The sequence below is a fragment of the Pteropus vampyrus genome, unplaced genomic scaffold (assembly GCF_000151845.1).
Source record: "Pteropus vampyrus isolate Shadow unplaced genomic scaffold, Pvam_2.0 Scaffold179, whole genome shotgun sequence".
In the NCBI taxonomy this organism is placed as follows: domain Eukaryota; kingdom Metazoa; phylum Chordata; class Mammalia; order Chiroptera; family Pteropodidae; genus Pteropus; species Pteropus vampyrus.
Genome location: NW_011888960.1, coordinates 201,307 through 222,990, shown reverse-complemented (window position 1 = coordinate 222,990; position 21,684 = coordinate 201,307). Strand labels below are relative to the sequence as shown.

The 21,684-nt window shown below is 52.9% G+C and overlaps 2 protein-coding genes across 2 annotated transcripts in view; one reads left to right on the top strand and one right to left on the bottom strand.

Annotated features, from left to right (window-relative positions):
- KCNIP1 (potassium voltage-gated channel interacting protein 1) overlaps window positions 1–21,684 on the bottom strand; it is a 272,303-nt gene that overhangs the window by 234,303 nt on the left and 16,316 nt on the right. The window lies entirely within an intron of this gene.
- Window positions 16,264–21,682, top strand: KCNMB1 (potassium calcium-activated channel subfamily M regulatory beta subunit 1; the record flags this gene model as incomplete). The annotated part of the gene is made up of 3 exons (XM_011370985.2): window positions 16,264–16,415; window positions 17,880–18,051; window positions 21,581–21,682. Coding segments are annotated over exons 1-3 (408 nt in total), but the record flags the coding sequence as incomplete, so codon positions are not given.

Here is a 21,684-nt window from a genome sequence, read left to right as displayed (position 1 = left end):
TTCAAATTCAGCTAAAATAACAATATTTGTGAATCATGAAAAAAATGCACAGAAACTGAGTTCATCACTCAAAATTCATTCTGGGAACATCAGCTGAGCACCTACTATGTGTCAGGCATTAGAGATCTTACCAACGCAGTATCAGTCCCACCTCACAGACAAGGAATCTGAGACTCGGAGCAGTGACAGGCCTTGCCTGAGAGAGAGAGACGGGTAGATATTTGGGATGTGAGTCCTGGAGTCCCTTTGAGTACGACACAGCTGCAGCTTAAGTGCTGTGACATTTTAACTGTGTGTAGCTATGTTTAGAAAGGTTTCATTATGACAGGAAACGACCCCACTGAGGACCAAAGCCAGGCGTGATTAATTTGAAAGTGTCCACTGCAGCTTTGCCTCTTGACCCCAGCCAGACAGGAAGGCCCTTAGGGACCCAGGCCACCCTCTGTCTGCTGACACCCTGGAGGTCTGCAAGTAGCAAGGTGCTGTCCTGGCCCTCTCCCAGTACTCAAGCGGATGTCACGCGTAGGCTACACATGCACAGGTACACCCGTTCATCGTTCATTCATTCATTCGTTCATCCATTCACTCACTCACTCACTCAGCAAATCTTCACTGAGCACTTACTACGTGCCAGGTGCTGTCAAGCGCTGGGGGACCGCAGCGTGCTAAACAGCCACCAATCCCGCCCTGTGCCGTTTGCACGCTGGCGGGTGTGGGCCAGGAGACGGTGGAGACTGAGCAACAACACAAGCGAAATACAGGGTATGTCCGGCGGTAATGGGTGCTTGGAGGAAAATAAAGCAGGCAGGACGGGGAGGCAGGTCTTAACGGGGGTGCAGAAAGCCGAGTAGGGTGGTCAGGGAAGGCGTCAGGGAGGAGGAGGCATCCGAGCAGAGATGCGGAGAAATGAGTCGCGTAACTTCCGGGCAGAGGCAACGGCTGCCGCGCAGGCCCCGAGGCCAGAGCGGAAAGAGACAAGGCGAAGAGCTGGGTGCGGGCGCAGGCCCCCCCTTTCCACGCTGCCCCGCTGCAGGGGCTGCGTTCCGCGCTCTCTGTCCCGCACAGCACCGCAAGGATCTCCAGCAATGGGTTTTATTCCCCACACTTGTTCGGCCCTGTCCTTGGAGCCAATGTCCGGAAATCGGATTTCTGGATGGAAGGGGCGGCGCGTTTGGAGTGGCGGGAGTCGCTTCCGGAAGCCCTCTCTCCGGCATTTTCCTTTCCCCTTCCCCACTCAGTGCGTCTTGCTGAGAAAGCCAGACTCACCTTTCCCAAAGTATTCGCCGCCTGCTGCTGGAACGTGCGGAGACCTCAGTGGCTACCGCTTGCCCACGGGGCAAGGCGCGGCTTCCTGGCTTGACATTCAAAGCTTCCTCCGCTTGTCCCCAACAGACTTCCCCCACCTTGCCTCCTGCTGCCCTCTAGTCATTTCTCCAAGCGACACCGCTTGCGGGCCCAGTGTGTGCCTGGCCTTGGAAAAACCAAAAGGCTGAAAAATGAAGGAAGTTCATCTGATGGGTGGGGTCCCCAGGCAATTAAACTGCACTTGGTGGGCTGGTGAGAGGCTCAGTGGCTAGCTGTCCCTACACCCCACAGTCCCCAGGCACACCTTACCTCTCAACCGCGTGTCCTGTATTTTCACTGGACCCAACAACATTCATGAAATTGAATATACGCATATTGTCACCTGCTGGGCAGGCTCTCTGCTAAGCTCTGGGGACCCCCAAAGGGGAATGATTGGGCCCCAGTCCTGCTGCCTTTCCTATTTCTCACTCTGAATTCCTCTAAACGCACTGAAATTCCACGTGGGAGTCCTCCTGACCACTCCAGAGCCTGCTCAGCCCCCCGCCGTCACCTCCCACCGCACGTGGTCTCTGCCTTCCGCGTGGCACTTGGCGTGAGGTTATCAACACTGTCGCTATCTTTGAGTAGCTCTGTGTTTTGTCTCTCTAGCTGGACTGAAGCTAGGAGAGGGCAGGAACTACAGCCCGGTTCAGAACTCTGCGACCCTCTCTGTGCCCAGTAGGTTCTATTACACATGGCACCTGCTAATTAGATGCTGCTTTGTTGAGGATAGGATCATGCCTCACCTCTGCTCAAATAACATTTGACAAAATCCAAATTCCTTAGCTTGGTACTCAAGACCTTTCCTTTAGGGCACCACGGGACACCACCTCCTCCAGGAAGTCTTCCAGGAATGCTTCTCTCAGGTCGACCTGGCCATTGCTGCACCCACACGCACACGTGCACACATGTGTACACACACACACTCCTTCTCTGTTTTCTATCAGAACAGCTGTCTGCAAAGTGGACGAGAACTTGGTCTTCGAAGGCATGGACTCCTAGGTTCAGGCCCTGGCTCTGGCCCATGTTGGCTGTGGCAGTTCCCTCACCTGTTTGAGCCTCGGCTCAATTTACTGGGAGAACCCCAGTAAATTGGCATCATGGCCCCACCAGCCACGTGATGTGTCTACGTGCTCCCGAGGGCAGCGGAGAGCCCGCTTCATTCTCCTCTGAGTGGCTGGCGCCTGTGGAGGCCTGGGACAGAGGAGACGCTTGACAAATGTTTGTTGGGCGGATGACCATGCGCACTGGCCTTCAGAGAAAGTCTGATAAACGTAGTTGTCCCTTGTCCCAGGAACACACCACTAAAAGCCCACTGCTAGGGAACCGGTAAGAGTAATATGGCCTGACTCAGGAGTGAGCCAGCCTCGGAGTGAGCCAGCCTCCGCTGGGGCCTTGATTCAGCCGCCCCCAGACGTCTTTGTGAAGCTGTGATGAGCCAATTTCACTGTTGTTCTGACCATTCACTCGGACTCATTTGGCCTCTACTGAGCTCTGCTTTTTTATCCTGATTTAAATTCTGTAGATTTTCCCATTATAATTTAATTCTCTCCCTTCCTCCCAAACCAGAGCACTTTGTCCCCAGGGATATGGGCCTGAGTTTGCATTTATAGCGTTCTTATTAGTCCCGGCCTGACCTCTGGGCTCCCCGCTCTGTTAAAGGAAACAACTTCCGTTCCCTTTCCACAGGGCCCACTAAAAATGCCTTTTAATTGGTACAAAACACAAGATGAGCTAAGAAAAAAAAAGCCAGCTTTCCTCTTCCATTTCAGCGTGTAGGAAGGACGCACTCTGTAACCATGTCATATCCGCAATGCCCCACGTGGAAAAAAAACTATTGTGGACCGGCACGGGGCAGCTAAGAGGGAACTGAATAATGTCTTCAAGTCCGAGATTTCTACTTCAGGAGATGATGTACGTGGTGGAACAGGGAAGCCGTGGTCCTGAGCATCGGGACAATGAAACCAGCTCTTCATCCCAGGCCAGGCGTGGCTGTGGCGGGGAGGGCAATGAGGGTGTGATGAGAGCCCAGAGGAAGGAGCCCCTCCCAGAGGCTGGGAAGTGATCAGAGAAGGCTTCCTGGAGGAAGCAGCTTTGAAGCCGAGGCCTGAAGGATGGGAGAGGCGAACGATAATAGCAAGAATAGCCTAGACACTGGGGTAGGGAATGAGGCATTGAAGAGGGGCAAGCCACGCTGGGACATTGAAGGCCGTGGGAGATCACGTGGATGTCACCTGGCTGGCAGTGGCAATGTGGCATGGGGTTTAAGACCATGGGCTGTAGTTGCAAGCCATGCTGAGTCCAAACCCCTGCTACCACCTTCTTAACTGTGTGACCTTGGGCGAGTTACTTTCTACAGCTAAGCCTCAGTTTTATTATCTGTTAAATGGGAATAAAGATAGTACCTGTGGCAGAGACTATATAAGAAAGTGTAGGCACAGGGCCTGGCTCGGAGCAGACTCTTATTACTAAAGGGCATTGGCCCTGGTCCTACAGTGTGCCAGCGAGGGTTCAAGTCTAGCTTGAATAACGCTTATGGACTATTATGTGTATTTTAGAGAGGGGAACACTAAGGCACAGAGAAGTTCAGAGACTTGGACCAGAGGTTCAGTTTATAGGACCAGAATGTGTGGGTGGAGCCTACGTGTGCAAACTCCAGAAGCCGTGAGCTCACACTTACTCACAGGCCAGAACGGTGAGCTCCAGAAAGGCCTTTGAACTTCTAGATGCACGTAGCTACGATTTCCCAGGAACATACCCCAGATCTCTCTCCTACCGACTAACACGATACCCCAAACTGCCCCAGATTAGTGTAGGAGTCTGCAGTGAAGCTTTAGGTTTGTTATCTTGGAGGAAAGCACAGTAGCCATGAAGACAATCGTTTATCTGATCAGTTAGTTAGTGGGTGTTTTCAAAGCACGAGACACTGAGGAAATAGAATAGGAGCCAGATCAGTCTGGAGGAAGTGAATGAGGGTGTCCCCGGCTGGGAAGCGAAGCTTGGGGAAAATGGGGAAGGCGACTGACGGTCCCTCTGGCCATGGGACCGACCTCGTGTGGCCAGTCAGATGGGGTTCCCACGCGGGTCACTGAGAATCAGGGTTGAGCGGGGGCTTTGTGCACAGTCACGTGAGGGGCTGCCAGAGCCAGCCTGGCATGGGAGCTCGTCCGTGGTCCCACGTGGACCAGCTCGGATGCAGGCCGTTAGGGTCACTGGGTCAGGAGACACATGATCCGGTGTCTGAGAGACAAGAGGTAAGAGACTGCAGGAGCCTGAGCAAATATTATCCACCACAAGGCTGACCCTCAGACGCTGACCACAGACACCAACGGCGCCGAGGCAGGGCCCGCCTGGCCTGTGCTTCACTGCAGTTCCCTGGCCTGAGCTCCAGAAAGCAAGAGAGTCTGGGGGAGGCCAGGAGGCCTGCAGCGGGACTGGCCGCCAGGCTGCTGCCGAAAAACCCCCTTCTCCCTGTGGCTGGAGGCGAAGCCACACTCCTGTGCCGCGCAACTTGATGATATGTACCGAGAATACTAAAAACCATTTACGCTTTCTTAGCTCCATGTTTTAGAGCCTATTCCAAAGAAATTATCAAAATGATCCGCATAAAGATGTTCTCTGCAGCTTTATTTATAACCGGAAGTATGTAACCTTTACGCCCAACAGGTGGGAGATATGAAGTAAACTGTACTCTATCTTCTACCCACCATGCAGACAGTAAAAATATCATGAAAATTATGTATGAACAAGAGAAAATGATTATAATACAATAAGTTAAAAAGAAGTACATAAAACTTTATGCAATCATGGTAGGTTACAAACTGGCCGCAGTATTTCAAGAATCTGGGCTGGCCTTGTGATCAGCTTCAACTAACAGAATATGGTGTGAATGACACGGCAAATCCCGGGCTGAGAGGATTTGCAGCTTCTGCTTCTCCTACTGCTCTTGGAACCAGCACCATGAGGGAAGGCAGTCGCCCTCCGTCACCCCAGCCGATAGCCAGCCAACCCCTGGCCATGAGTGAGGCCATCCAGGGCCATTTGCATGAGCGGGCCCCGCTGGGATCAGCCAAGCCCAGACCAGACCAGACCAGACCAGACCAGACCAACCACCCAGCAAAATCCCAGCCAAGCCCAGACCAGACCAGACCAGACCAGACCAACCACCCAGCAAAATCATGAGCCGCTGCCCTTGCTCAATCTGTAGGTGGTTTGTTACAAAGCTGTAAGGAACTGCTACACCAGTCTGCGATTCTAACTAGATAGAGAGAAAACATTTACAAAGAAAAAGAAATCCTGGAAGGAAAGGTTCTGAACTACAAATAGCGGAGTTACGAAATGGGGCAATTACGGATGATTTAAGAAAAGTATACGCAGAATCTAAGGAAAAAAAAGAATCAACTAATCAAAAACCAGACTCACAAATATAGTGGACGATTTCGTGATGGACAGAGGGGAGCGGGGGTGGGAAGCTGGGAGAATGGGGTGAAGGGTTAAAGAAGTACAAATGAGTCGTTGATAGATGGTCACGGGGATGGGGAGCACGGCAGAGGGAACGTAGTCGGCATTAATATGTTGGCTGGGTGGAGGGCCAGGGGAGGGAGGGAGCAACTGAGGGGATCGTTTTATGAACTATATAGATGTTTAACCAATCTACTATATACTTGAAACTAATTTAAATAAGTAAATTAAAAAAATGATAAATAATAAAAATATAGGTTTGTTTAAAAATTTTTAACACTATTTACAATGAAAAATAAATGCACATTTTAAAATGCGAAAACAGGAGCTGAATTTCCCTCCCTGGGTCGTCCTAATTCAAACCTCTCTGGCAGGTTCGTATTTAGAGTTGAGTCCTCGTCATCTGTCTCCTGCCTACAACAGGTGTAGGAGGAGCCTTGAGCTGTGTCCTCCACTGTAGGGCTGTCCCCAGGCCTTCTCTTTAATAGGCTTTGAAGAGGGAAGCTTGGGAACTGTCTTCCCTGAATCTCTATGCCACGTGAAGCACAGGCAGTCCCACACCTCAGGGACCAGAGCCAGCACAGCAGGATGAGTCTGGCATTTAGAGGGCAAGAGCCTGGCTCCTGCTTTCACACCTCGGCACCTACTGTGTGTCGTGGCCTGAGCTAGGCCTGGACATCCAGAGATGAACTAGCCACTGTCCCCACTCCCAGGGGAGTACCTGATCTTGTGGGTGAGACCCTCACCCTTAAAAGCCAGCATCCTCCAGAGCTATGGTTTAAACTGGGACACTCCGGGGAGTGAAAAGGGCTGCCTGGAGTAAACGGGGGCTGTCCCGGGCTAACGGGACCTGGAGTCACCGTCCCCTCAGCCCGGTCTCTTCGTGTGGACTTGCAGGCAAGAAGTGCAGTCCCGTCAACAAAAGGAATCTCAAAAGAAAATCACTGCTTTCCTTTAAACACACGAAAGTGGATAACATTCACAATGCGGTGATGCTTCTTATGCTTCTTCCTTTTCCCCTGCATTTGAATGTTTCCTAGGCGAAGCTCCTTCAAACCCCTCCCATGCCAAACCAGAGAACATTTTCTAGGACACCTGGCCCACGTGGATTTTCTGCCACCCCCTCCCGTTCCAGCTCTTAGCTCTGTTACCCCTCTGCCTCCTGCCTCTCTAATGCCAGCTCTCTCTCCTTGGTCTCCAGAGGGACAGGTGGGAGGAGGGGGAGGAAAGTCAGAGTCTAGGACAAAGGGCTGAGTATTTGGGGTGGGGGTGGGGTGGGGAAGGCACAGTAAGTCCCACGCAGATAAATCTTATCACTCTTACTCCTCATACACACACACACAAAGATGAATAATGTCTAGTGTGCTGAGTTCAGTGATAGAATATGCCCATACGAAGGAGGGATACCTCATCCAGTTGATCCTTAATATGTATTAAATTATGACTTAAACGCTCTGTGACTTTAGTCAAATCACTTAACTCTTCTGCACTTCAAATTCCTCTTCTGAAAAATAAGTAAATGAAGGAGTGGATTATATAGACAAGTAATAAATGAATGAATGATACTGTGGCAGTCACGGCCAGCTGACCACTGAAGTTTGATGCCCCCCACAGCTCACAGTGTGGCATTTATGCTGAGAAGCAGCTCTCACATAGGACTATACTCCCCAGGCTCCCTCGCAGCCAGGTGGGACCATGTGACTAGTCCTCACCGATGGAACATGAGGATGTCATGCATGTCACTCCCAGGCCAAGATGATTAAGTATCGGGCATCTGATCATCCCCATTCTCTCTCTGCACTCACTTCCTCTGAATCCCTAAATCTGGAGTGACCTCCAGGTCTGAAGACAGTGGAACCACAGACAGAAGGAACCCGATTTTCCTAGCAACCACCTAGAGAAGAGCCATCCGTCCGGGAGCATGCATGCTGGACTTTCCAAGAGTGAGACATACACTGGTACTGAGTAAAGCCACTAAAATCTTGAGGTTGCTACAGCAGTGAAACCATCCTGGCTAATTCACCTCGCTCTCAGGGGTGTTACGTAGATTAAATAAGTATAGTGGCTTGAATGGCGCCTCCCTCTCCCCAAATATATGTCCATGTCCAAATCCCCAGAACCTGTGAATTGGCCTTATGAGGAAAAAGGGTTTTTGCAGATGCAATTAAGTTAAAAATCTTGAGATCGCCCTGGGTGACTTGGGTGGATCCTCAGCCCAATGGTAAACTATTTCTTTGCGACAGAAGAGAAGGTCATGTGAAGGCAGACGTAGAGATGGGAGTGATACAGCCACAAGCCAAGGAATGCTGCGGGCCACCAGAAGCTGGAAGAGGCAGGGAAGGGTCCTGCCCTGGTGCTTTGTAGGGAGCGTGACCCTGCTAACACCTTGATTTTGGACTTTCGGCCTCTAGGACTGTGAGAGAATAAATTTTTGTTGCTTTAGCCACCTAGTTTGTGGTAATTTGTTACAGCAGCCCTAGAAACGAATACAGGGAGGTGTGTACGGGGATTAGTATCGTGTCTGGCAAGAAAAACATACTTTTTTTTAAAAAGTGACTTTAAAAAAAAAATCAGCTCTTGAGTGCTTCTACAGTTCCCTCCTTAGAGACAGGTCTTCTGGGAGATTGTGCCCCTGAGACCACTTCAAATCTATGTTGCTAACTCCCAAAGAAGGTTCTAGAGAAGCTTATGAGAGGAAATGCACTGAGAGTAAATGCAGATCTTGAGCTTTGCAAGTGCCATCTTATCGTTTATGGAGGGCAAAAGGGATTCAAAAGCCATTCCTCCCCAGGCTGAGGTGCGGAGGGTGTTGGCAGTCTCCCGGGACCTGTGTGAGAGGCTGTGACATAGCAAACGGAAAGGCAAGGCCGGGCAGTGGAGTGGTCAGAGCCTATGGCACTGGAGATATCGTCCAATAAGGTAGCTACCAGTCACATGTGGCTCCTTAACTTTAAATTATTAAAATTAAATTAAAAATTTAGTCATCCACTCCCAGTGCTCAGTAATCATATGCTGCTAGCGGTTGGCGTACTGGATGGCTCAGATTTGTAGAACTGGACCTAGCTCCCTTCCCTTGCTCCTCAGCCCCGTGTTGCCAGCCCCTGGGGTACACGTTTCCTGTGCTTCCTGCCCCCTGTCCACAGCTTCCTCAATGGTTCCTAAAACCTTGAAGCTCCCAGTGTGCGTGTGTCCTCTGAAGGGGTGTGCTGGAAAACTAGCTCCCCAAAAAGCAAAAGCCCCGATTTGCAGCGTTTGTAGATTCTCATGGTATAAAGACTCCCACAGTGGCTGATTTCCAGCTCCCAGTGGCTTAACAACGGGCTGGCAAAGGCCTTCGCGAAGCTGGTACGAGCCAGCACAGGTGCATCCCGGCTCTGTCTTTCTGAGGGACCCTGCCCAGTGAGGGGGTGTCCAGCCACCGCTGCGGCTGCCTAATGTGACAATGCAGACTCCTCTTCTAGGGGTCACTGCCCAGGGCCATGGCGTCACTGTGAGTCCTCAGTTCTAATCACCCCAGAGCCGGGTTAAGCAGAAGTGGAGAGAACCTCTTTGTCATCTCGGCCTCAAAGTGGCACTGCTTATGTTCTGAGTCCCACAAGCTACCTCTGTCTCTCTGTCTGTCTCTCTCTTGTCAAGGCTTGAATCAGGCCCGGGGAGGGCTAAAACATTGGAACCAGATGCCATCTTTCCCTTATATGGCTCTCTCATCTCTATCCACAGAATATGGTCCCCAAATTGCGTCCTTATAGATCCAAACTGCTCCATACCTGTCAGTTCATGAAAAATGGTATTGGATGTGAATAAGGAAAGGCTGGGGGAGGAACAGGTCCGCTGACCAGCAGAGGGCGACTCTGAGTCCCACTAAACAAGCAAATAAGCACCCTTGCTGGAGCCAACAGTCTCTTCGATTAAATATATTATGATGCATCCATATGATGGAATACTGTACAACCTTTCAAAAATGTTTTGTGGTATGGGAAAATGATCACAATACTCTGTCAAATTAAAAAGCAAGCGATTTCTTTCTGGTCACTTGCTACAACATGAATGAGCCTTGGGGACATTATGCCAAGTGAAATAAACCAGACAAAAAAAGGACAAATACTATTTGATTCCATTTATATGAGTATCCAAAGTAGACAGATTCATAGAAACAGGAAGCCTGGGGCTGGGAGGAGGGAGACGTGGGGCCTCGTTCAACGGGTATAGAGTTTCGGTTTTGAGGGATGAAACCCCCTTGAGACCCGCTGCACAATGCGAATACCGTCAACGCTGCTGAACTGTATGCTAAAAAATGGCGAAGGTGGTAAGAGATGCTTAAAAAGCAAGAGATTTTTTTTTTTTTTTGCTTAAATCAAACAACAGTGAAAAACCAAGATTCTCTGTTTACTCCTTGAGGCGCTAGAGATGTGACAGAGAGTGGGAACAGTCCCTGCCCCTGGTGTCGGGGAGCTCACCCTCCAGCGGGGAGACCGGTGCATGGGGAAGCACGTGAATGGATGTAGAGTTGCACGCGCTCTGAGCCTGGTACATCGGGCCACCGACCTGGCCGAGGAGCCAGCAAAGTGGCGAAGGTGACGGGAGGTGAGGCGAGGACCCTAGGACTGAGTCCCTCGGAAAGGGAGAGCCGACGAGGGGTGGGGACAGAAGGGACATGCCCTCTGGAGGGAGAGACGAGTGCATCCTTGTATGAGCGACCGGAAGGACACGTGCCCCTCCGCTTGTCAGTAATGCCCTGCGGGTGGCGGGGTTGTCCCTGTGCCTCATCGTCTTCCTGGCCTTCTCTATTGTCCAGCTTTCCCACGGCGAGCTCGGGCGATTGTGCATCAAAAAACGACCTTACCACACAGACGGGCAGCCGTGCTCTTCATTTATTTACTTTTCTCTTGGTTCCAAGGAGAACTTCAAGCTGCTTACAATTATGTTAGTAATATAGCAGGCTAAAATGCCTTGTCGCTAAGAAAAATGAAGTCATGAGAAAAGATGGCTAAAAGCGTGAGAGGAAAAGGAGCAAATTTCCCTGTCTGCCCTCTTCAAGTCCCGTCTTGCCATTTAATCTGAATCTGACATTAAAACGTCCTGTTTTTATACTCTGTCTTCTCAATTGTATTGGAAAGTCTTTCGTTGTGATTTCCTCTGCCCTTTATTATTCTCTCTCCTTTGAATATATCTTTTTTTTATTTTTTCCATCGTGACTTTTCGTGGTTATAAAAATCCATCCTCCCTTCCCGCAGACAAGGGGCCACACCTGGTCCACCTCGGCGCAGTGACATATTCACAGCCTCCGCACGCTAGGTCCTCAAATGTCCGTGAGTGACCGAGGGCCCCTGGCCTCCATTTCCGGCAGCACTCAGCCGGTGACACACCTTCAGCAGGGTTCAGGACACGGTTGCCAATTTGATTTATGGTACTTATTATCCCAAGTGGCGGCAGAGAACAGATATTGATTCAAAAGGGTTTAAATAAATAAGTGGATACGCAATCCAGAAAGGGTGACAGACCGAGGAGAGGAGGTTTGTCAAGCGGCTGAAGCGGATGTCACAGAGGAACGCCCGTCCTCTCAAAAACAGGGCCGGGCAGAATCGTGCCGGGGCAGGGGCGGCCTGTGGCGTCGGCGAGCACAGGTGCATATCCAGGCTCATCACATCTCAGGCCAGCGGAGTGACCCTGGGCAAATAGCAGAAATAAGAAGTCCTCTTGTGAGCGTTGCTGAGAGGAACGTGCTGGCATGAATCTGTGTGTGTGCACACATGTGTGAGCTGCATGAATCTGTGTGTGTGCACGCGTGTGCGAGCTGCATGAATCTGTGTGTGTGCACGCGTGTGCGAGCTGCATGAATCTGTGTGTGTGCACGCGTGTGCATACACTGGGAGAGAGCATAAAGCAGCGGCTGGTCTCTGCTCCATGATGTCTGAGGCCTCAGCTGGGGGACTTGAAGCCTGGGAGCTGGAATCATCTGCAGGCTCCCCCACTCTCACGCCTGGTGGGAGATGCTGGTTGTTGGCTGACCACCGAGCTGGGCGTCAGCTGGAACACCCACGTCGGACCTCTTGGCTTTTTCGTAGTATGGAGGCAAGCTCGACGGGAAGTGTCCAGGGAGAGAGTGCCCAGTGAAAGCGGAATCACTGTTTATGACTTTGCCTGGAAAAGCACGGTGTCATTTCTACCACATTCTATCAGCAAGGCGGTTACAAAGCCCTGCCGAGGCTGCAGGGGAGAGGTCGCCGACACCCACCCTTGACGGAGGAGTATGGCTGGCACGTTGAAAGAAGGACACATACGATGGGACATGTGTTGATGTGGCCATCTTTGGAAAATGCGATCTGCCCACGGTGCCAGGCAGCCGAGATGATCTCTTATTCCTCGAAAAACACTGAGAGTCCAGGTATAATTAGCTACGTTCTAGAGATGGACAACCTGAGGCTCAGAGAGGTCAAGTAAGTAGCCTTGGGCAATTTATTTAACCTCTCTGAACCTCAGTCACCCTCTCTATAAGATGGATAATAAAAACTCTAACCGAAGAGATTAACGTGAGCCCGCGGGGGAAGGTATTTTGTGAACTCTACACCCTGTGCTAATGCAAATCACGTCTTTATTATTGTAGCATCATTATGTCCTTACCCTCCACCTACAACCCCCAGTCACATACAACCCCACAGCCAGCCAGGGACCTGGGCTGTCATCCACATGCCCCCCAAAGCAGGGCTGGGGCTCACTTCACTGCAGAAGAGCTCATACCCACTGCCCCCTGCTTCCTTGCCTGTTCCCATCTTCCAAGAAGAAAAGTACATTGGCGAGAATGCTGATGTTTATAAATTTCAAACGTGCAAACTTCATAACTCATTTAGTTGATTAGGAGCAAGTAACGCTTTGGTCTTGCTTAAAAATGGCCTCCTGTCACTCAGGTAGTGGGAGGGAGGCCTGGCATCTCTGCATTAGATCGTGGGCCACGATCTAATGCAGGAGGACTTTCCTGGCCCCTGAACTAACCAAGGACCATCCTTGGAAAATCACTCCTCTGGGGACTCATTCTAGGCCCTGTGCCCTTCATTGTCAATCCGCCTACAAAATCTAAGGCCTTAAGTGGCTCCCTTTGCTATGATGTCCATTAAACAGACAATTGATTCTCCAGTTACTATGATTCGATTTGCAAAGGGGCAGGAGGGGACGTGCTGCTGGGGAGAGCGTCAAGAGGCTCTCATGTCCTAGCCCGCTGGGCTGGCTGCCTGAGGGTGGCAGAGGCGGGAGTGAGGGAGGTGGCGGAACTCATTTGGCAAGCATGGCCAAGCCGCAGCCGCCTCCCTGGGGGTGGGCTGCACGCGGGGTGCCCTCCAGAACCTCAGGCGGCAGGCGACTGTGTCACTTGCTCTGTCTCAGGGCAGGAACGGGCTCAGTGGAGACTGCCCAGGATGTGCCATCTGGAAGGGCCAGCTTTGAGTCCGGCTCTCGTGCTAGAGCTTACTTGGGCGGCTTACTTAAAGCCTCCGAGGCTGAGATTCGGCTTCTACATCTCACCGTTGGGCAAAATGAGGGGTAGTGACATCATGCCCGATATCTAGCAGAGGACCAAACTACGGGGCTTGTTTTTGTCGCTGATTTTTAATCCTCACGATGACTATCTGACAGGTGAGGAGATGGAAAAATCTAGAAGCATGCTTTTGCCTGCAGGTGCTGATGCTCGCTCTCTTACTGACAGGAACAGACCTCTGCAATGACTCTAAACCATGCTCTGACCATCTCTGGGAGGCCTCCCAGCAGGGCAGGCTACCCCTGGCCCTGGCTGGCTGAAAACATTGTGGAGCCAACCCTCATTACCACCCTGAACGAAGTACATTTTAAAAATCCTCACAGCACCGGTGAGAAAACTGAGGCTCAGAGAGGTACAGAGACCATCCCGGGGTCACACAGCATGCAAGTGTTAAGGCGGGAGGGCCGGCTGCGCCAGAGGGGACATGCCAGCCCCACCCCAGCGGCTGCCAAGCCCAACCCCTCTGAGCTTCAACTCCTCCCCGCCCCATGTCAGCAAAAAGAAAATCATTTCCCATTCCTGGCCTCTCTCTGCCGGCCCAGAGAGACTGGCAAGGAAGAAATGTGTCTGAGCGCACAGGGATGCCGGTTCGGGCTTCGTGTTTTGCGTCTGCTGTTGTTTGAAACCTGTTTCCCAGGAGACCGGGATATGCAGGTGTAGGGCTGGGGCAGCAGCTGCCTCTCCCTTCTCCCGGATGGGGTACCTGCTCTCAAGTCTGTGTCCTGGCGCCCTGTGCTCAGACTTGACCATGTTTGGGCATGGAGGCTTGTCCCAGATGGGGACCAAAGGCCGCTTCCCTGGAGACAGCCGGGCCGGGAGCCCAGGCTGCTTGCTGGAGCTCAGGAGGCCCCTTGGCGGGCGGGGGCGGGGGCTGAGCGGAGAGCAAGCGTCTTCGGGAGACTCCAGGGCACCGGGGACTGTGAGTACTGCGCAGAGCACCTGGGAAGCGGTTTCCACAAAGATGGGCTGGAGGGAGGCGGGCCCTGGGACTCGCTTCCCCAAGGGGCTGCCCACCGGGACTCTGTGCTCCGCAGGGGCTGCCGCTGGTGACTAGTACCGATGGCATCTGGCCTGTGGTCTGGTGGCCAGCTGGGCGGAGGGGGCTCTGTGGCCGGGTCACGCTGGTAACTCAGTTCCCTGGCCCTCAGGTCCCAGCTCCCACCACAGCAGAGGGCTGTCGCCAGAGATCAGCCTGGGAAAAGTTTTACTCCCTCGTGACATGGGAATACATTAGGATACAGGGGAACCCCACTTCTCAGCGCCCCAAATGAGGGAGGAAACGTTGTCGCTGAGTGTCCTCCCTGTCTGTCATCTTGGAGGGTGTGACGGGGTGTACCCCTGGTGCCCAACGCTGGGCTCTCCTCTTTAGGACAGAGGAGGAGAGGGAGACAGCAGGGGTGGGGGGCGAGAGAGTCAAGGACCTCTGACCAGAGACAGTAGAAACAGTCGATTCCTAGGAGAGAGGCCCAGGTAGAAAATAAAGCCCTTTGCTGAAAATCTTGTTGAACCGATGTCTATCTCCTGGCATCCACTAATTTTTAAAAATAATGTGCTTATTACTTTAGGGACCTGGCATCGAAAATAAAGTCCTTTCTGATATCTGGCTAAAATTTTCCGTAAAACAGTGGATTATAGAGAAAGGGCCCCATGGCCCTGGTATCTTTGGTAAAAACGGACTATGGTTACTTTAAACAAACACAAACAACAAAGAAATTGACCGGAAGGCTCTGGGGCAACTCACAGAGCAGAAGGGAAACTCACATGAGGGACAGAAGCAGGGTGGCTATGTGGCTCCAGGTGGCACATGGGGTAAGAGATGCACCCCTGGAGGGTGTTCCGGGTGTACCGCAGGGGAGGATGGGCCTCGGCCTACACCGGGGTGAGGTAGATCCCCAGAAGGAAAATGGGGAGCTGCTGCCAGAAGAAGCGGGGAAGAAGAAGGCTGCCCGCCACTCCCCCCACTCTGCTTTGGCCCGGGGTGGCTAAGCCCCCACATAAGAGCAGTTGCTGAGGCCGCCTAATGCCTTGGCCCTCGCTTGAAGTGGGAGGTGGCCCTTCTAGGGTCCCGACTGGAGCCCGCCTGCCACTCCCGATGCCTGTGGCCTTCTGGGGTTCTCTGCCTGCTGTTCTGGGCCCAGCCGACTCTGCTGCGGGACCATTTTGGCAGAACCGTGAAATGCTCCTGGTTTTCTGGGATGAGCATCCTAGGAGAAAGTTCGCGGATTTCCCATCTCTGCTGCTCGCTGAACTGGTTTATCTCCGGTGCTGGTTTCCCATTGTTGCCATGACAAGTGACTTCAAACTTGGTGGCCCTGAATGATAGAAATCTACTTGTGCACAGTTCTGGAGGCCCCAAATCACCAAGATGGTGGCAGGGCTCCACTCTGCCTGAGGCTGGAGGGGACACCCCCGCTCCCTGCCTCCTCTGGCTTCCGGGGCTGCCTGCATTCCCTCGCGTGTGGCAGCGCCACCCCGGTCTCTGCCCCCCCTGGCACCGCTACCTTCTCCTCTGCACCTCGTCTCCATTCGCCTCCTTCTTCTAAGAACCCCTTGTGGTTACGGTTAGGGTCTAACGGACAATCCAGGGTGATCTCCCCACCTCAAGGTCCTTAGAGTGTTTGCCATGTAAAGTCACAGTCTCAGGCTCCAGGACTGAGGACACGGGCCTGTTGGGGATCATCACTGAGCCTACCACACGCTGAGCCGCAGGGCCTTCGTCTGTACCGTGGGGATAATGACACCCGCCACACGGAGCTGGTGCGAGGTTTACGTGGGGTCAGGAATGCCCTCTGAAGCTGCAAAGCTCCGTGTAAAAATCGGGGTGATGTCAGTATTTGAGCATCCTTCCCTCTCAGCTGTCTTTCCTTCCGTGGGTGAACTGTCACCTGTGCTGATCTCGTATCTATGTGCCTCTCTGGCCCTAGAAATGACCACTGTCCCCGGTGGACATGGGGAAGAAGCTGGTGATGGCCCAGAAGCGGGGAGAGACTCGAGCCCTTTGCCTGGGTGTGGCCATGGTGGCGTGTGCTGTCATCACCTACTACATCCTGGGCACGACCGTGCTGCCCCTCTACCAGAAAAGGTACCAAACCCTCCTGGCCCGTCCCCATCCTCTGGCCTCTCCCCTGAGGGTGTGGTCTGCAAGGAACCCCAGCCTCATTCCTACCCCTTCCCTTGACCCTGACATCAGGCAGCAAGTTCTGGACAAGCCTCATTCTTAGGGTCAAGTGTTCAGATGCAGGGAGAGGGTAGGCTGGGACTTGTGGGTGACGGATGTGGGAGGCCCTCTACACAAGAAACACCAAAGGACCAGAACGAATACTCCAGTGTGACTTTCACCTGGGGAGGAATCAGTCACACAATTTCGTAGCTCATCTGCACAGTTTAACGACCCCCTCTGAAACCTCCCATTCGGTGGGCATCTAGCCTCCTGTTGAATACCTCAAGTGACGGGGAGCTCACTACCTCACCGTGCATACCTACTTTCTGATAAGCAGGAAGTGTCTACGTGGAGCCGAAATGTGCTCCCCTGGAGCTCTGCTCTGGAAGTTCAGAGAATGTTCCGTGCCCTTGCCTCCTGATATCTCAACCACTTGAGCTTTTATGAGAGATGCCGTGAAGTTCTTGATCCGTGCTCTATTTGGAAGAAACACACTCAGTTCTTTCAGCCCGCTCTAAAGATGAGTGTCAGACCCTTGCTCCGGGCACGTTCCAGCTGCTGCGGGCCCCCTCTGTCCGCTAAGTGGGGGATGAGTCGCAGCTGATTTGCGGCGGGCGTGTCGATGAGTCTGCCAGCCTCTCCTCGGTCTGCTTCTTCCTCACTTTGTATCCCACTAGAGCAGTTCTAGGCTGGAACGGACCCGAGTGAGGCACCATTCAGAGCAGCACGTGCCTCCGAATGTCACCTTCAGGTTAAGCACAGTCCCCGCCATCTTCCCCACCCTGGCACAAAGCCAGCTCCTCCATCTCTGCTCTGTAGGGGAAAGGGCACAGATTCTGAAGCCCCCCCGACCTGGCTTCAGGTCCTGTGTGGCCTCAGAAAAGTCACTTGACCTTTCTGAGCTTCTCTTCCAGGCCCTGCAAGACGAAACTATGGAGACAGGTCTCGGGCCCGGCTGCTCGTCAGAACCACTGCAGGGCCTTTAAAAGCATGTCAGGGCCTGGGCCTCGTCCACCTTAAGATTTTTGATTAACTTGGTCTAGGGTGGGGCTTAGACGTGGGAAAAGCTTTTTAAAGCTCCCCCGGATTTGGGTTGAGCAGCCAGGGTGGGAACCATTTGTGTTGATGATATTTAACCGGCATTGATATTCAGATTCTGTGTCCTCCCCTGCCCCATGGACTCTGGGGTCACACCCCTTTTGTGCTGGATGCTCTGGGGAGATGGAGATGAGGGTCCCAGCCCTGGATCTCTCTAAAGGGGTCCAAACCAGGAGTTCCGTGCCATCCAGGTTCTAAGTTGTATATATATGTGTGTGTGTGTGTGTGTGTGTGTGTGTGTGTGTGTGTGTACGTGCGCGCGCGCGTGTGTGTGTACGCTCTCCCTAGCGTGTGGACCCAGGAATCCATGTGCCATCTGATTGAGACCAACATCAGGGACCAGGAGGAGCTGGAGGGCAAGAAGGTGGCCCAGTACCCGTGCCTGTGGGTCAATGTGTCCGCTGTGGGCCGCTGGGCTGTGCTGTATCACACAGAGGACACTCGGGACCAGAACCAGCAGGTACTAACCAGGGGGTGGGTCCCTGCCTCCTCACCCCTGGCAGGTGTGCAGGCCTGTCTCTACCTGGCTCCCTGTCTCCTCTCTGGAGAGCCGAGACCGAGAAAGATGAACCCACTTGACCGGGGACCACAGCTGGCGCGAAGTCCGGCCAGACCTAGCCCTTCTGTGTCGGAGTCAGACAGACCTGGGTTTGAATCCCTGTTCGGCCACTAACAGGCTGTGTGACCTGGGACAGCTGGCGTACCCTCAGTTTCCACCTCAGCTGGGGTGCTATTATGAAGTCAGAGACGACATGTGATGTGCCACGCTCGATGTCGGGTGGATAGCACGCGCTCAAAACGAGGCAGTCGATAGTGTTTTTACCCTCTTCTATAAAGTGAGTCAAATGAGCGGTCAGGCCCAGAGCTGAGCCCACAGAGGAGAACCCCTGTGAACCCTCCACGCCAGGACACCAGGGGCCCGAGTCAGGAGCAAAGCCAGCGCTTGGGAGATTTTCCCATCACTGCCTTCCAACGACCCTCCTCCGCCCCCAAATCCACCACCACAGCCTTTCCTAAAGGAAATACAAGTTGCCCTATATTCATTCGCTCATTCGCTCATTCATTCAACAGTTATTGTTGAATGAATTGTTATTGTTATTGTTAGTCCGATGTTGGGAGTTTGGACTCGAGAGGAAAGAGCTCATGAGCGAAATAATACCTAGCAGGGAGGGAGAGGTGCCATAGAGAGGAAGAGAGAAAATCACGGGGCTAAAGGAGGGAGGGGCTTTCCCGCCGACAGTGAGCCGAGGGTATCAGGAAGGCATTTGGATTAGGCCTTTAAAAATCAAGCAGGTACTGGATCTGCAGAAACAGACACACCGAGGGCAGGGCACAGACCGAGGCTGGGGAGACCGGTGTCTGAGGGCTGAGAATTACTGCTGTGAGCACCTGGGCGTCTGTACAGGGCTCAGGGTCCGGGGAGCAGGATCGGAGTAGTGCAGACGGGTGTGGGGTTCAGTGACTGGGCAGAGAGATGGGACTGCAGCAAACCGCCAGGACAAAGATCGGACTGGAAGCAGGGATGGATGCTGAAGTCAGAATTTGGTGGTTGATCGCGTGGGAAGGGGCAGGGTTCCTGGGGGGACGGTGGGCTCATGGACAGTGCCGGAGGGGTGGGTCTGGACAGTGCAAGGTGACCAGGCCTTTCCTGTCATCACTGGCATGACTCAGCCCCATCAGGCGGAAGAACAGCTTCCAAACCCTCTGAATCAGCTCCCCCTAGGACTCCTGCCTCTTCTTGGCACTTGGCGGCCCCTGATTTATCCCAAGGAGCAAGAACCATATTTGCAAAGACAAGCAGAGTGACCATGGGTGTGACAGGGATTGGGAGCAGGCTGGCTTGCAGGCCGCCTCCCGAATCCCGAGTTTACCAGCTCAGAGGAGCGAGAGGCCAGATCGTCCCCTGAGATGAGCTGTCAACAGCATGTGAGACATGCGTCTGTCTGGCCCTGGAAGGGTAGCAGTGGTTGGCAGCCACTGGCCGTTCTAGCTTCTCTCCTGTCACACCCAGGCATCACCAGGAGCAGTGCTAACGGCGGGCTGCCTCCCGGGTAGGACAGTGGAAGCACCTTTATGTTTTGTCATGTGGCTGGGTCGAGGAGGCAGCTGCTCCTCTACCTTTGTTCAGCTCTGGGGTGCAGGGGGCCAGTGCTCCCTCCAGGCCAGCTGGGTGTTGTGCGAAAGGCCCCTCTTTAAGAAGGGAAAGAAGGAGCTATTGTTTCAATTTCATAGTTGAGTCGCGATATTATTATTTATTATTATTTCTAACAGCACCTCCCACTTATCGAGCCCTTACTGCGTGCTGCGCTCCACGCTAAGTGTTTACATGCATCGTCCCTCCTGCTCCCCACAACAATTCCACTAGGCAGGCACCCTCACAAATCGATTTCCCAAGGCTCGGAGAAGTTACGACACTCGCCAAGGTCACACAATTCGGAACGGGTATTCGAACCCTGGCCTGCCTGGCTCCGTAACCATACCGTTGCTCAGTGGGCTAGGTTATCCAAGGTCACAGTCAGAAGTATTGAGGAGACTCGGGCTAGGCCCTCTCAGCTCAGGATTCTGAATTCACCTTCTCCTGAGACCTTGCAGTGCCCGAAACACTGAACGCCAGATTACTCAGGGGCCAGCTTCTCCCCAGCTTCAGCGAAATAATACCCTGGCTGGCTGGTGACCTATTTCTGGATGTGGTTCCCCCACTTCCCAGGATCATACTTTGTTCCCCTGGAGGAAGTGCTGTCAGGGCCAAGGCAGCTTTGGGGCGGGGCCTCTTCCAAATCCAGGGAGTGACTGAGGCCTGGGATGAAAGTGGCTTACTCTAGGCCAGTGGTCCCAAACATCTGCATAGGAATGACTGCTGGGCCCCATCCTCAGAGATTCAGAGAGCCAGTCCTCCAGGTGGTCTGCTCGGGGTGCTAGGGCCGACCAGACACTCAAGTAAGCACCATTCAGACCTCTCCACCCAGAACAGAGATAGAGCGAGGGTCTCTGCTGTGCCTCCTCTCCGGCTGGACCTCATCTGACCCGGCCAGAGGTCGCAAGAACAATGTTCCGTGTCAGAATGAAATGGCCCACGCTGTCTGCACAAAGCTCTTTTAAATGCACACTCTCTCTGCCTTGAATCCCAGCATCTAATATCGGCTTGCCAGCATCTTTTATTTGGCTCACAAAGAGTTAGACCTCAAAAGGTTTCAATGTGAACTTTTGCCAATATTTTTAAAATGTGAGAGTTCAAATTAAAATCTGGTTTCCTGGCTTCTCGTGAAATGTCAGAGGCCTGGCTGCAATAGGTCTTCTGTATCTCACGGTGTCTGCTGTCCAGATGGAGTGATGACTGCCAGTCTGAGTGTGTCTGGCTGTCTCCATCGCAATGGGCCCCGCAGCTCCCTGACAATTCTCCCTGGCTCCAAGGCAGGTGTCAGTTGGCACCTGTCATCTTGTTCCTTCACCTACTGTGCTCGTAGAGGTTACCTGCATGAGCCCTGAATGTAATTGAGCATGTGACCTTTGCTCTGAATCCAAATACAGAGCCCATTGGGCCTATGTCACTAACTGTCACTCATCAGACTCCTTAGATAGTTAAGCTTGAAGTCCTTCTTTAATAGCACCTTAAATGGACAAAGATACTGCTATTGACCTATTTCAGAGATGAAGCCGTTAAGGCTCAGAGAGGGTAAGCGATTTGCCCGAGGTCCCACGGCTGCTGGAACCAGAGCCAGGGCTCCCGCTGGGGCCTCTGCCTCCAGGTATGCAGCATGTACCCTGAGCAGCTCCAGGGCCACCTGCCCACAGATGACCCTGAAGGCACACTCCGGAACGATGCAGTGCACAGCCGACCAGGCTTTAGACAGCTGTGACTCCCACCAGGGACCTGACTCCAAAGCTGGCATTTTTTTTTTTTTTTTTGCTCCATGCCGGCTGCTCATCTCTAGGTCCTAAGAAGCAGGGACTCCCAGCCCATGGGTGGGTGCTCTTCCTTCTCCCCACAGTGCTCCTACATTCCGGGCAGCCTCAGCAACTACCCGACGGCCCGGGCCGACGTGGAGAAAGTCAGAGACCGACTCCACGAGCTCCGGGTTTTCCACTGCTTCTC